The sequence below is a fragment of the Nesoenas mayeri genome (assembly GCF_963082525.1).
Source record: "Nesoenas mayeri genome assembly, chromosome: 7".
Taxonomy (NCBI): Eukaryota; Metazoa; Chordata; class Aves; order Columbiformes; family Columbidae; genus Nesoenas; species Nesoenas mayeri.
Window position 1 is genome coordinate 24,527,325 of NC_137551.1, and position 15,979 is coordinate 24,543,303.

Here is a 15,979-nt window from a genome sequence, read left to right on the forward strand (position 1 = left end):
GCAGGAGTAGGGCTTCCTTTTTTTTCTCTTAGAAGACCAATGCATTTCCCCATGGACTGAGTTAACAGTAATGATTTTGGTTATAAAAATGTTTTCTCACTGCTCTCCTTTCATAAAGCTAAACACAATGTTGATAATATACAAGGAAGCATACTATTAATAGTATAAATTAATTTTACTTCTTGAAATTTCATCACCCCCTTGCCTTTCAGCTTGCTGACAGTGACTGACAATGACAAGAGAAAAGCAGAGAGATGGGTTCTCCCACTGAAGACAGAACCTGGTCCATTTTCCTGAGTTTGATAACCACATCAGCTCTGGCTGAAACAAATTAGAAAGAATTTTGAATTCTTGAAGCTAAGAAATAAACAAAAGGAGGACGTTCCTTGCCAGCATGCAGTTGAGCTGTGATACTTCTTGCCACTTCTTGTGAGGGGGCTGGACCGGGCTGTAGAAAAACAATCCAGTTTGGCAAATTAAATACACAGCAACTACAACCCTGAGTTGAGATGGACACTAGAAGATCCTTCTGGGAAATCTCACACTGCTACTTTACCCTATGCACCTGCTTTTAAACACTTCTAAACTAGAGACATGGTGCTGGTTCAACATTAGTTACTGAAAATTCAGACAAAACAGCAACACAGCAAGGAAAAGCAGATGGGAAACCCAGCTGCCCCAGTTCTTCAGCCTAAAGCTTCTTCTGAAGCTTTATTAGCTATTCCAATTTCAAGAAGGAAACACCAGCCAACTGAAAAGGCTAACCAATAATATGGAACCACTGGCTCAACATATAATTCAATATCACCATTTTGACAGCTACTTTCAGAGACAAAAAACCACACACACACTTCAGTGCTATTTAATAAATGATTACTTGTGGGATTTTATTTGTTTAAAACAATCACTCTGCCTCAGCTAAAGCAGTACTCTTGAAAGCCAGCATTAAAAAATTATTTGTTCTAATCTATTCCAAACGAGGTCTTGGCATCTAATACCTCTTCATTATCAAAAAGCTTGGTAACCAAGTATCCCATTTGTAAAGTAGCCATAATAATGATACCAACAGTTGACATGATTTCTTCAAAAGTACCTACAGAAAATACAAACATACCATTTGATTACAGGGAGATTCAAGCAAACAGCTCCCTCGGTCTTATTAACAATACATGAAAAAGTATGAAGGATATTTTCAGTTAAAGTCATTTTGTCCAATTAGCAATACTACTCTATTATTTATCCTAAAATGATGTTGTCCTAGTCAGCAATTTACTGTTTAACTGTATAAAATTGTTATGAAGACCATTTTATGGACCAATTCACTAATGGACTAGTTATTAAATATAGACACAAATTAATTAATAAGAATTGTTTCTGAAAGCATAGTTTATTAGAAGCAGGTTTATATGGATAATCAATAAACAAGAAGTACTTTCAAGTGATAACTTCATTTGCTCTAAATGCAGAATATTAGAATTTATTACATTTATTTAGCTCTTACAGTTATTTTTTGCTTCATCAATCTATATTGTTGACTCTCTACATTGTTATTTACATGTAATTATGTAGAAAGTGGAGAGAATTATGAATAGTACAACAATAAATGACCATTAATGTGGTTTTTTTCCACATTTTAAGCATTAGGAATTTCATTATTCATCCTTTTATTATAGAAGTAAAAGGAAAGACAAAGAAAAGCTTTTGAAGAATTGCTTTCCCTTTTTCTGCAAATCTCATTGTTTCTTTTTCTGTTTAAACTAAAGATATTAGCACTAGAATATCTGCTATAGCTCCATGAGGACCAGCAAGTATATAAATAAGTCAGGTAAGTCTTTATTTAGCATGAACAGCAGTTTGCAAACATTTAACATACACATTAAATCATACAAATAGATAAATATGAAACGTCTGTGATTTACATCATGTCATTTTCTGATGTCAACATCTCAAACATTGTGCTTCTCTGCTCTTCCTGAGGTATACTCAGAGTCCACAAAGAACAGGTCCTCAAACTCTGTCAGCACCATTGCTAAAGAAAGGAAAGCAAAGGAAAGTATGGCCATCAGAAAAAAAAAAAACAAACACACAACCTTAAAGAAGGCTTCCTGCTCACACTGGATAGACATATATTCTTACCCAAAGTCTCCCAACAGTAAAGGAAAAAAAGTAAGGAACTTCCCTCCACAAGACTCCTATATGGTATAACCAAGGAAAAGAGCACATTAATTTTCCTAGAGTCTCTTGTTACCAAACATGGAGGGAAAAACTCGCCATAAAAAACCTGACTACAGATACTATTCTCACATGCATCGGTATTTTAACAACAACCTGAATATCTGGTATTGTAATTCCCACAGCTTGGCTCTGATTTCTGAGTACCATGCAATTCAAATTCCTTTAAACAATCATGATATACTTCGAAGAGCTACCTGAATCATAACCTAACAAAATTTTACTATTCTCCCTCTACAGACAAATAACTTGCTATAGATGAGATGACATATGACTCTGCCACGGACTCTAGTAATGAATAAAGCAAATGATTAAAAAGTTGGTACAATTCACAAAATATTTGCCCAGCACAAAAACCCTATAATGTTGACATTTCATTACTGAGGGAATAACGTATTGTTTTCTTCCAATGGAAAGCATGCTTAGCTTTGTGTGTTTTGACTGTGTTTCCTTTCCTGTGTATCCTATATGTAGTATGCAGAGAAAATTGTGACTTTTGCAAAACTAGTATGAATTTGTCAACTGCTACAGCTATAGCTGAGAACAGTTCATTAACATGATATAATTTAAGATAGAGCTGTATGATAAAATGTGAATAATACCAGCTATATAACAAGAGAGAGGAATGCAATTCCTTAAGCTTAGATTTGCCCACATATCAAAAAGTTTTGTTTTGTGGCTCAAGAACTGCAATGAGAATAAGAGCACATATTGAGATTTCATATTTCCCACTATAATTATGTGTGTTATACACATTTCAGTTTTGGAAGGACAGTTGCGATATTGTTTGAATGTTGTCACAAAGGCTTAGAGAAAACTGGAAATTAAGTTTTCCTCTTCCCTTCTAAACAATACACAACGCTGGGGGTGGAAAACAAATCTGATCGTTGTGACTGTTCCCTCTGATCAACAGCAACATGTTTGGTGGGTCGATATAAAACTACTGCTTGACACAACCACAGACTTCTCTATTCCGCTGGCTGCAGTTTTAATGATAAACTCTGTAAGGAGGCAGAGCTACAAATTCAAACATTTTTCTTGTCTGTAAGGTGTGTAATAGGATCAACTCCATTTGTCTGGCCCCAATTCCAGGCATCACTGAACTCCAGGACTTAATCTGTATCTTTCTGAGCACCCATTTCCTCACTCATTTCAGTTCCACTCGGTAAGTTCAGAAGAGAAGGATAAAATGAGTCAAGAATCTAAGGTGATGAGGGAAGATGTAATGGAAGGTCTTAGAAAAGGAGAAGGAACTGGAAAAAGAAGCAAGACTAAAGAAGTGGTGGAGACTGTGAGCTGAAAGCAAAAGCTGCAGCACACAGCAGTGGAAGTGCAGAGGCTGGCAGAGAATTGGAGCGTGCCAGAGGACCAAGAGCAGAGCTGATGAGGAGGGAGATAGGTTTTCTCCTTTTTTAGAAATGCATTTGCAGTAAAGTGTGCAATACATGTAAGCAGCGAACAAAAACAAGATGCAGAAGAGAAAATAGGGAGACGTATCAACAACAATAATAACAATAATATTAACAACAACAATAATAAAAAGGAAACGGCACAATTAAAAGGTTCTGGGAATAAAGGCAGATGGGTCCAAGTACAGGGAATGGACAAAAAGCATTAAGAATTTTTCTCAGCATGCAAAGCTCCCCTGATATGACACATGTTAATATGTAAAAATTCCGTCACTTAGGAGTGCTGGTGAATTTGATTCCTCAAGATTGACAATGCCTTGTTTTTCTTCTCCCTCTCTCTCAAATGCGGGTAGGCTTCCTGATGCACCAGGCTGTTAGCACATTCCATTAGAGGACCTTTTCAGTATACTTCCTCTGAAATTTCTGTAAAACCTACTGTATTAATAAAGTTGCTCACAAACAGGTTATGCTCTTCTTCCACCCCTCTGCTCTCCAAGAAATTGATACTATGCACATTAATTTGCAATACAGATAGCGAAATAACTGTTGCCAGGGAACTACTACTATGTAGTAATGTTAAGTGTTCAATTATTTCATTAAATCTATGCTTCTCTTCAAATTTTCCACGCCTGATTTGGTTACTGCTAGTTTTAACCTTATTTTCCATTCTATGATATCGTTTGTCCATTTTTGAAGTTACAGTACACATAAAATCTTTACCCTCCCAGTTTATACTTCTGTTAATAAAACACGCACTCTCTGGAACAGTCCATCCCATAACATAAAGAGAAAGGTTTTATGGGGAGACATTGTCTTGATTGCTATTAGAAGGAAGAAATCACAGTAATTCCTCAATAAACAAGGAGAATCATAAATGCCTATAATTTGTAATTTGGAGGCCTTGAGTTATCAGGTTACTTGAAAACCATAATGATACCTTAATAACTTACAAAATCCATTGAACTTCATTTTGTGTTATACAAAGCCTACAGTATATATACTTCATGAGTTTTGATTAATAACCATTTCAGAAGACAGCCACTCATCAAAGGAATGCTTAAAATACAAGTTTAAAACAGTTTGCTTACTTATGCATAGTTATCAGTAAATCTAAATTCTACGTAGTCTAGAATAAATCTCAGGTTTTGGCAAAGATTTATGGGTCTATGAGCATAATACCCATGAATCACTGTGTGTTTACTTTATTAGCAGAATGGTTTATATTTCTGACATACTGCTGTTTAGGTAAGATTATATCCAACTAAGTACAGAAAAGAAACTGTCAACAAGTCTATAAGACTATAACAGAAACTGCAAAGCAGGATTTTCATAAGATTAACCATACCTTCAGAGTATTCCTAAATCAGTCCCAGGCATGAAGCCACAGTTGGAACTGATTTTAAGAGAAGGGTGAAGAATGGCACATTGACACAAAAATAAGAACCAAAGCTGAACTGTGTGTTCCCTGTATTATGTAATTGCCAAAGGAAATTGAAAAAAAAAGTTACTATTATAAATAATACAGAGGTTTTAGCCAAATCGTATTTGAAAAGTCTAGAACTCGCCAGCAAACTTGTGATTGATCAAAGTTAATCACAGTTGCATAGAGAAGCACATACCCAACCTTTTCATGTTTTGTATGCGTGGCTAGTCTATCAGGAAGACAGAGGAAGCTTAGAAATCAATATGCATTTTTTCCTTAAAAAAAATCTAAGTCAAAGAGCATAAACAATGATTCTTGAAAACATGCACAAACATCACGAAGTAGTGAAAACCAAGCTGGCATGAAGCTCTGACTCTCAGATGTGCACAAAGGAAGTCTGTAAGCTTCATATATATGAATGTATATTTCCTGCTGGCTGTTAGAGCAGAACCTCTGGCTCGGTAAGGATGCTCTACACTTTAACTTTCAGATTCATGCTAGCTCTGTATTATAAAAATTACTAAAGACAGCAATGAGGAAAGTAGGGATGGATTATCTGGAGCTTGGTTGGATTCAACAGCTGCAAAATTTGTAATGACAGAGGGTCCCAAATAGGGAGAAACTTCACACAAGAAAGCAATGTCACTCTGGCTATTTCTGCCCAGAAACCTGGGTCTGGTTAATTGGCAAAGGAATAAACGGGCTTCCAGAGTCACAAGAGCTAATATGATCCTGTCATTGTACAGAATCAAACAAATAAGATTTGTGATCTTAAACCTCTGAAGAGATAGAAAAAGGAGAATCTATAAAATATTAAACCTTTAAAGCTTCAATTTAATAACGTTCTTCAGAAACTTTCCTTCTAGCTATTCAGATTTGTTTTAAGAAAGTCCTTTCCCCATCACTCCCCACTCTTCACCTCACCTCACATCTTATAATTCTGTCAGGATATGTATTTTGAGAAAACATTTCAGTATACCTTCTAAAACAAAACAAAGCAAAAAAAGAGCTACATTTTCAAATCTTTAAAGAACAGTCCATTTTAACGGCTGACAGTACGTTGGTCCCAAGGGGCAGCAACTCATGCAGCTTCCTATAAAGGAAAACTCTACATATGTAAATCACCTTCTCCCTGGCTACTACCTTACTGCAACATCAAATGAGAATATCTACATTTCAGTAATAAATATCTGTTCCTCATATCTTCAGATAGTTAAAATTAAATAGGTTTTATGAATATTTGGCCAACCTAGGAAAAAAGAAAGAACCAGTGACATACACTAAATCTCTTCCTGCTTAAGGAAAACAAGCTCAGTAGCCAGTGAACTGACAAATCATACATATCATAAAGTCCCAGCATCATTTAGGACTTCTCAATAGGTATCAGATATATACTTATATGATAAAAGTCCCTTCCCACATGTATCACTGTCCTCCTGTTTGTCTTCACTAGTTTATTTTCACCTCTGGAAAGAAACTAAGTGTAAAAGCACAATACTGCAAATATGCAGGAAAAAAAAAAAAAAAAAAGGACTTGGTTTCTACATGAAATTACCAAACTAATGAATTGTTCAATACTGCAAAAAACTTTTATCTGCTTCCAAAAATTCTCCTCCCATTCTCTTCTACAAACTGCTTTACTCAAAAGAAGTTACATTAAGAACTTAAAAGCATCAGGAGAATACATGGCACTCTTTTACCTCATGACATTCATAGATTAGGAAGGATAAATAGGGAAAGAATCCTCAATATGATTTGTTAATCTGCTAAGTATTAAAGCAGCCCTTGTTTTATTTTGGACATTATTTGCAAACAGAATTCTGTTTGTCTTTACAGAAACTTTTTTACTCTCCTCTTGTGCTAAAATTTCCAGAAATGCCATGCATTAGTTGCATCAAAAAAAAGTCATAATTTGGAAGAAGACAAGTGAATTCAGGTAAAGATTTTCCCTTGTCAGAAATAATATAAAGAAAAATAAAGTATTTTCAGTTATGGTATTTTATGGACACTCTAATTGTATCTATTCCATGAAATATCATGGAAGACTAGACTAATATCTAAAGAAATTACATCTCTAGTGTTTTTCTCTTCTCTTTATTTTGCTCTCCCCAAACATCTCTTCCAGACCTTCCAAGTCTTATATGTATTTTATGTCAGTTCGCTTTATGTTAGGAGTTTCTTTCACAACAGCAAGCTGGCTTTAAGCTAGCTTTTTTTTTTTTTTTTAAGAGTTTTGAAGAAGGCATCTATAAATATGTATACACACATAAATAATGCAGCAGGAAACCTGTTTTTTACTCTTTGTTTCTGCTACTCTGAGTGAATACAGGAAGCTAACCAAGGTGAAAATCTTTGTGAAACCCTTTATAATGAGAAGTAGCCTACATTCATTAATCACTCACTTATTTACAAAACAGAAACACTACGAAAGATCTCATAGCAATAAAGAAAAATATGTGAATTTCAAGATGGAGAGATAAAACTACTGAATAATATTTTTGGTTCATCCTTTCTTCAATTCTTGTTTTGTTTGCTTTGGCCAGCTTAAACTCTAAGCTCTTTGGAACATAAAGAACATTTTTGTGATCTATTTCTACAGCAAGATGCTTAAATTAAATAAACCATATTGATATGTTCTAAACCAAATACAGGAGTGTAAAAGACTGGACATAAAATAAATATAGCAATATAATAATCTTGAATAAATTCCAGTAGACATGACAAAAATGAATGCGACAAAAGTAATTTTGGGACAGAGAAAAGCGAGGCAAAGTTGCTTTCAGAAGACTAGTTAATGTTTGTTAATTGCTTTGACGATGAAAACCCTTTTGTATGTATTACAGCTATAGATTACCACTGGAGTCACGTAGCCTCACTCTGAAATCAAAATTTTAATAATGTGAGACAACCTCCAATTCAAAGTCAAAAGAAATGCATAGATAGGAAGATTTCTATATGATGTGGAATCACTATGATCCATACACTGCCTTAAATTTGTTTCATTTCTATCATGACAGTCAAAACATCAGATTTCCACAGGTGTATCTGTGGGTAAGATCTGTAAAAATAACAACTTCTGGTATAAATGCTGGACTTCCTATTGAATTAAGAGGGAGGATAAAAAATAGTAATGCTATTATCAGAAATTGTCGGCATTTGTAACTTCAGAGTATGTTCTGCCCAGTGATATCAAGTCATGTAACAAACCGAGAGCTTCTAAGAACTAAAAGATAAACTTTTTAACACCATTTGACAGGGGGCGGGGTGGGAGGGAAAGAGTACAGATAGTAAGTAACTACTAATATACTGTCCAGTTTACACGGAATAATTCAGAAAATAATCTTATCTGCTAATTTCTGAAATTTCCAACTGCAGTACTTCCACATTGCGAAAAGTGGCAATATTCCATATAGCCCAAACTTCAGCTAATCACAAGTTTAATAACTAAAATTTCCATTAGCACAGAAGAGAAAGAAAATTGCAAATAATCTTTTTCTCTAGAGTTACACTTCAACAACCAAATCACACAATTAAAAAAAATATATGTAAAGTATAGCTTCAGTGTAAGAATTCCCAAGTACTCAGCCATAAAGCTTAAACTAAGAAAACTATATTATCCTGAAGGGAGGTGACTCCTCCTTGTTGGGTCTACATTTCCATTGCCTACTGAAAGTGAAGTGGGGAGAGCAGAGCTCATAAATCAGTGATTCAATAGCTGTATTTTTCATGGAAAAGAGTAACTCCCTTACTCCAGTGCTGCCCCGATACACAAGCCACAGAAATACATGTTGCAAATCAATAAGGGCTAGAATTCCTTTTAACAAAATACATGCAAATACTTTGTGAAGCTACAGCTAACCACTTGAGTCTCATTTCCAAAGCAGTAAAATACTAAATAAAGACAAGGAAACAGGGTCCAGAACAACGTGGGGTGTTTGGGGTTTTAATATAAAATAAAGATGAGGGGATAGTTGCTTTACCAGCTTATATTTTTATTTTATTCCTAGTGTGATTGTTTATTACTGGGAGCATTCAGACAGCACTGAATAGCTCTAGTATTCATATGATTTCAGAGTAACTATGCAAACTTCCCACCTCATAAGCTGGAAATAATTGGTCTGAACCTGCCAAGAATATGTGTTTCTTCAGTGACTTCACACTAGTTTGTAGTCACTGTGCATGACTGTGCTAGAAATATTTGCAGTAGTGATAATTTAGTAAACATATGCCACAAAGAGACTAAATAGTCAAACTCAGCCAAGTTCCATGGTCACTTGGGTGAAAAAAAAAAAAATTAAACTAACAAATAATAACTTCTTAAATTTGCTGATAAGCAACATCACCTAATGTGTAAATAAAGTGTAACACATCCATAACTTCACCCTTTAATGGCTTAATAGATACAGCAGAGGTAATTCCCCTGTCATATCAGTAGAAGAGTTATAACAATTTGGCTTTGATATTCCCTTCCAGAACAAAATGCCACTAGAGAAGCAGCATCCCTATATAATGTAGAGAGATATGAGAATTTACCCAAGAAAAACAATTTGTTACATTGTTTCTTTAATGTGTTACTGCATCTGAGCATACATCTCATTATTCACCTCTATATTTCTTAATTGTTAAAGCAATCTGAAAGGTTATGTTCCGTATGTTTCTCTCTGTGGGCCCATAAAACTGAATGGAAGGAGGCAGCATCTACTAGAATACTCTCTTTTGCCCAAATCCTCCATGCAGCTACATAAACTAATGTCAGCACTAGTGTTTGAGCTTTTTATCATTATTTTCTGCAGCTGGCCGAATCTCACAAGTGTAATTTAATTAATCAAAACCAGATTATCCTGCAAAATCTTTGACACATTCAATCAAATTGTCATCTGTATGTTCCAGCTACCGAAAATTACTATCACCCTAACACAGATTTGTTGTAAATGGTCTTTTTACATTCAAGATTAACCTTACATTTACTTACTGAGGAAAAAAAAAACACCACATCACAAACAGAGAAGACAGATAGTAAGAGGAAAGGGACAAGTTTAGGTGATACGTGTTACTGTACTTACCCATGTGAAATACAACAAAAAGCAATTATGTGTATGTTTTATATCAACTAAGGACAGCTAATCAGCTTTTAGATCAATGGCTACTTGTAATTAAGTTTAAAAAAACTAGCATGGTATCTTTCTAAGAAATACAAGCCTTACCTGAAATGCGCATGTTTAGGGTGGTAGTATCAAGTTTATTTCTGGTGCCTTAAATCCTACGTCTAATTGACCAAAAACTCCCACCTACCACTTCAAATGCACCACTTCCCCTCCTCGTCTTTTCTCACTTCTGTTTCCAATTCAATTTCTTTTCATTACAGTGAATACATACTTCTGGTGATCTTATGGTTAGCTGGATTCATCTACTGGTACTTACCTTGTCAAAAGAAAAATTTCTTAGGAAAAAAAAAAACTAAATAGAACACTGTAAACCAATGCTTAAGAAGAAAAACCCTTGCAGACATGCTGTGTGTGAGAGTTTCTAGATCTTTAACTAATGGAAAAAACTGTTGACATTATATACTTTTCGGGGAGTACAAACTATAGCCATACAGCCAGTTAAATTCACTGCTACTTTTCTGGTTTATGTATCTCCTAGGCCAAAACTTGCATTGATGTAATGATTTTATTCTAAACCAGCCTACTAAAATTTACCAGGAAATATAGTTACTATATCCTGTATATTAAGAAGCAAAAGTTTCCCAAATGAATAACCAGCAGACAGCTAATCAGCATCAAGTCACTCAACAGTTATAGCTAAAACTGAACTGAAGCATACACAGCACATCTGTACATTTACCAACACAAGCTCTCCAGATGTTATAAATTACTATCTTTACCAGTTGTCTCCTGAAAGCGTTGACTTAAAGAAAACTCAGTGAACAGTGGAGATGTTCACAGCAGGAATTGTCAACAGAACTAAATTCAAGAGTAAAAGATGTGTTGAAATGTGCATGATGTAAAGGCTAAATGTCACAGAGCTGTTACTGCTTGGGTCCATTACAGGGACATCACTTTCACCTATACTTGATGTTCCAGTTACAAAACAATCTACTACTTTATTTACAATACATATCATTTGTTTAACTACATGCAACAGGCAACAAAACATCATTACCCTATTTCCAAGTCACTTGGTGAAAAGAAAAAAAAAAATAAACCCAAAACACCAAGCTGTGAGTCATTTTCAATTGCCAGGCAACTCAAAACAATATTGGAGATTGGGTCGTTTCAAACGGTTGTACACAAACTCTTGTTTAAAAAAAAGAAGACATAAATTCCAAACTTTATTGAGAGGAGACGAGAGGGAAGGGGAAAACCAATTAATTACACAGAGCTCCAGAGGGCAGTTTACCATTATCGTTACCATCCATTTATTGTCCGGATAGTTTGAGCCCATCCCACCACCGGCAGAAAGGTGCACTAGGGAGCTCCATCAGTTCTACTAGCCCTGACATTTCCCAAACCACCACACACAGCAGCATGCAATTTACATCACGGTAAGCCCAGCTGCCCCAGCTCGACCAAAAAGCCAGCAAGAGTTTCCAGAGATTAAAAAAAAAAAAAAAAAAAAAAAAAAAAAAAGGCGAACCAACTCAGAAACTCTCGCACACTTTTTAAAAGCCAGGCCGGGGTGATAGTCTCAGCGGAGCGGTTCAGCCCGCTCCTGCGGTAGCTGTCTGGGCGGTGGGTTCGGCCACGCTGAGGGGACCCCCGCGCCCAGGAGCGCGCGTCCCCCACACACACCCCTCTCCTTCGCGGCACCCTCTGTCCCGTGTCAACGCCTCCCGCAGGGGAAATCCCGGGGCAGCCGCCGCCAGGTGCGCGCTACCCCGCGGGCCGTACTCACAGGGACACGGTGCGGTTGGGCAGCACGGCGGGCTGCAAAGTTTCCACCAAGTCGCCGCCGCTGCAGACCACTTTGATGCGGAGGGCCGGGCGGCCGGGCCCCTTGGAGCGCTCGGCGGTGCAGAGGCAGCGGTCCACGATGAGGTCGGGGCAGTTCCTGCTGCCCCCGCACAGCCCCAGCACGGCGGCCACCAGGCAAAGGCGGCGGCACAGCCCGCGCATGCTGAGCCAGCGAGCGAGCCGCCAGCTGCCGCGCCCGCCGCTCCGCGACGCGCATGGCACGCGCCACTCCGCGCCGCTCCGCGGGCGCCGCGCTCCCCTCCACGCCTCCTGCGCCCGCCCCGCCTCGCCGCGCCTCTCGCTGCGGCCGGCTGCGCTCAGAGGGACCCCCCCTCCCCTTCCTCCTCCGAGGAGGAGCCGCGGCTCCTTTCCTGCCGCAGCCCGTGCAGCGGCGGCGCTGGGCGGACCCCGCGGCGCGCTCCAGGCCCCCTCCTCCCTCTGCCACCCACCGGGCGCAGCCCTCGCCGGGGTCCGGGGCCGCTCCCCCCCCGCCGGCAGCCGCAGCCCCAGGGAGGTCCCTGCGCCGCTGGAACCTGCGCTCGCCGCGCTGGACCGCGGTACCCTCAGCCCCCGTTGGGTGTCCGCTAACTGGGGGGAAAAACAGATGTGCCAAGGGCGAGCCGCAGTGCAAAGCGAGTGCTACCAGCCTGGGCAGAGGTTGGAAAACTAGGAGCTGAAAAATTACACGAGTAGGGAGTCTAGTTTTGAAAAAGCCATCTTTCCTACCACTCCCGAGAACCGTGTGTGCAAACTGGCATGGTAATGGGAAAGGAGCTTCAGGCCATGGGCAAGGGTCACTGGAGACCAAAAGACAGGACAGTCCTCCAGCCAGCTGTGCTGGCCAGCAAGCCACTGCTTCTGGGAAGGGTCCATGCAGTTATCTGACTTCATACAACTCAGATAAGGCTGTGTACATGACCTAAATCAAAGGTTTGATCAGTTGTCAATGGCTACTTCATCAGCCAGGTCAATGAGCAGATTTCTTTCTATTTGTATGTGTGTGTTGTTTATGGCACTTCGGCTTTGAAGTGTTCTTAATAGTATTTTATGCAATGTGATTAGTAACTCCCAAAGCAGAGTTTCAGCATCAACTGCAAGCTACCTTGGTTTTTCTTTGCTCAAAGTGAAAAAACCTTCTGATTTGTAACAAGGACTTACATTCTTAATGGGCTTTTACAAAAAGGGCTAATTTCTTGCTTTCTCTTGCTTGATGGAGACTCACAACACACATTTTCACTGCAGGATCTAGGCCAAAGTTAGTAATAGTCTGCTGTGGCTGTAAAGCTATTTTAAGAAATTACTAGCTTTTTAAAAACAATACTGTATTATACTCCCTTAGGGAAGATTTGTCCTGCACATTTACAATGCCTGTTATCACTGTGTTCTAATACCTAATTGGAGCCTTTAGGCACTAAGATTATTAGTAAGTGATAGAAGACCTAGTCCCCATGTGAAATTCCAGCCTAATAAGAAGTTTCTCAGGAGCAATCTCTTTCTGTCCAGTTGCTGACTTGAAGAATAAATATTACAACCTCTGTTCTTTTATTTTTAAAAGCAAAGTTGTGTAAGGTTTGCTGGCAGACAGCAAAATGAACTGTGTTACATGAGACCACTCAAAATTGTAATGGTTACATGCTGTTCTTTACCGTAAAGAAACCCTATGTAGCATTCCTATTTGCAAATACTTGTTTAGATTTGAAAAATTCTGTCTCATCTATAGTGTTGTTGAAAACCCAAGTGGAGAATACACATTTATTGAGACATAGTACGGGTTTCATTCAGTGCTAACCTTGCTGAAAAGGAATGGAATTTTTCAGTCAAACTCAGCCCTAAACACATGCTAGTAGAATTTTAACATTTTTTCTGACTCACTGATCCTGAAAGCTTTTGAAGAACATTGTTTTATTAAGGAATGAGGAGGTTTACTGTCACATTGAAGCCATCTATCACATCCTACAGTAAAGGTAGAAAAGGAGTTGTTATTCCTAACATGAGAGATGAAAAATAAAGAGAGTTTCCTTTCCAGTTCCCAACGCATCTGGTTTTTTTTCTTACTTTATTACAAACAAAGAAACAAAAATCTCAGTCCTTTCCCCTCTCCTTCACTGTCATCGTCAAAGACTAAGAAAGTAAAATTTGTTTTATCATTTACAAGCACAGATGATGGTTCCTGCCCTGAGATCTCACAATCTAAAAAGGCCCAGTTGAAAAAGAACCTGGGCACCTACAAAGCTCAGTACTGCTTCAGTTGTCATTAGCCAGCACAGCAGAACTTTTGGTGTTGGCAGCAGCTAACCGTTTTCCTAGACTTTGGAAGATGCAACTTCAACCCACTGATGATATGCAAACAACTGAATTTCCCATGTCTTGGGAAGGCAGTATAATCCTCGATTCCCTTGTAAAATGGGATAGAAAGGAAGTTGTGGTGCTTCAACTTGAAAAGCAGTCAACATTGCACTAAGTTTGGGCTCCAAAACTGTCAGTTTTAAACCAAAAGGCAAGCCCACAGCTTGGGTGCCTTTGGACACTTTTACAGCAGGTAACTGTGAACAGGGCATGAGCTCCTTAGCTGGGCTTTTGTGTGTGCAAAAGAGAATTATGAATTTATAGTGTATGTTAAAGTCAAAGATACTTGGAGAATTTAGGTGTCTGTGCTGTTAAATAGAACTGAGTGAGAATTTTGTAATTTATAGTTGACCTTGGGGCCTTCAGTTTCTCTTAAATCTTTTTAAATCTTGCCCAAGGTTATTGCGTATATATATTAGAGGGAACACACCTCAGGTTGTCTCTCCTTACAGTTTTTTCTTTTGGTTTGGTCAGCAGCCAGAATGTGGTATGTGCTGGTCTTCTTTTGCCACAGAGCCAAACAGAAGGACTTAGGAAACACTTAAGGAGTCCTAAAATGTCAGGTTCTGCTCAGATCAACTTTCTGGTAGACAGAAGCAAGACCAGAGATTCACTTGAAACATGAAATATTTTCTAACTTTAATAATTTCTTTACAGTTAAATTCTTGCTTTACTTATTTGATTAAACCATAGAAGTGAAGGATACATTTTCTTAGATCAGATAAGAAAGAAAATTACTATATGTGGCTATTTTCATTGTGTTTTTATTTCTCTGCATCAAAAGTCTTCAGGATTTTTCATAGGTCTGTCTGTGTATGCACACACCATGACCTTACAACAGTACTTGAGAGGGAAATTTTATCCTGTGTCTGAGTGTGTAAGAAATGTAAATAAATTTAGGAAGATAATCCTAAAAAAGCATTAGCCTGAACAAAGATGAACAATATCGAAAATTAGAGATACAGATGATTCATTAAACTACAGGTTTACATTACATTTAGATATGTTCCCAAGCAAAAAGCAGCAGCAGCACCTGCTTAGCATCATAGGACATTACACAACAATTAAGTAATGACCATGTGTTATACAATAATAGGAAATATGGGGAAACAGAATGTAAATAAGTCAATCTGAATTTTGTCAGGATTTCAAAATCGTATGTTAGTATTGGACCAGAGCCATGGAAACTTTAATAACCACAAACTGTCAGAGCTTTTGTTTTATTTCTTATCCAGAAGTTGGCACTCTGTAAGCCTCTAATTCTTTGAACATTGACCCTTTATTGACAGGAGTGAAACAATGAATCATTCACCCCATTTCCTCCAGCAGCTTGGTATCCCAACACCATCATCCCAGCATGACTGTATCTCATGCTACTCATCACACCAGCGTAACACAATGTTATGTCTGTAAGCCTTTGCAATTAAATGATTAAAAAAAACAAGCCTAGAAGAGATACCGCCTAGAAAAAGAATAGGTAAAGTAACCAGGATAAAAACGGTACAGAGCAGGTTTCCTCTGGGACAATTGGAATTCTCTGAAAAGACATTATTTGAAAGGTGATAGAAGAAAAAGGCAGAATGAATGAAAGCACATGGTACTGCATTCACGTAGAA

At 38.1% G+C, this 15,979-nt stretch overlaps 1 protein-coding gene across 1 annotated transcript in view; it reads right to left on the reverse strand.

Annotated features, from left to right (window-relative positions):
* LOC308042479 (adhesion G protein-coupled receptor A3-like) overlaps positions 1-12,179 on the reverse strand; it is a gene marked incomplete at both ends in the record, with an annotated part of 272,332 nt that extends 260,153 nt beyond the window's left edge. The window contains one exon of the mRNA XM_080347921.1: positions 11,959-12,179. Coding sequence (XP_080204047.1) covers positions 11,959-12,179 — 221 coding nt within the window. The remainder of the gene's footprint in view (positions 1-11,958) is intronic.
* Positions 12,180-15,979: the final 3,800 nt, after the last annotated feature.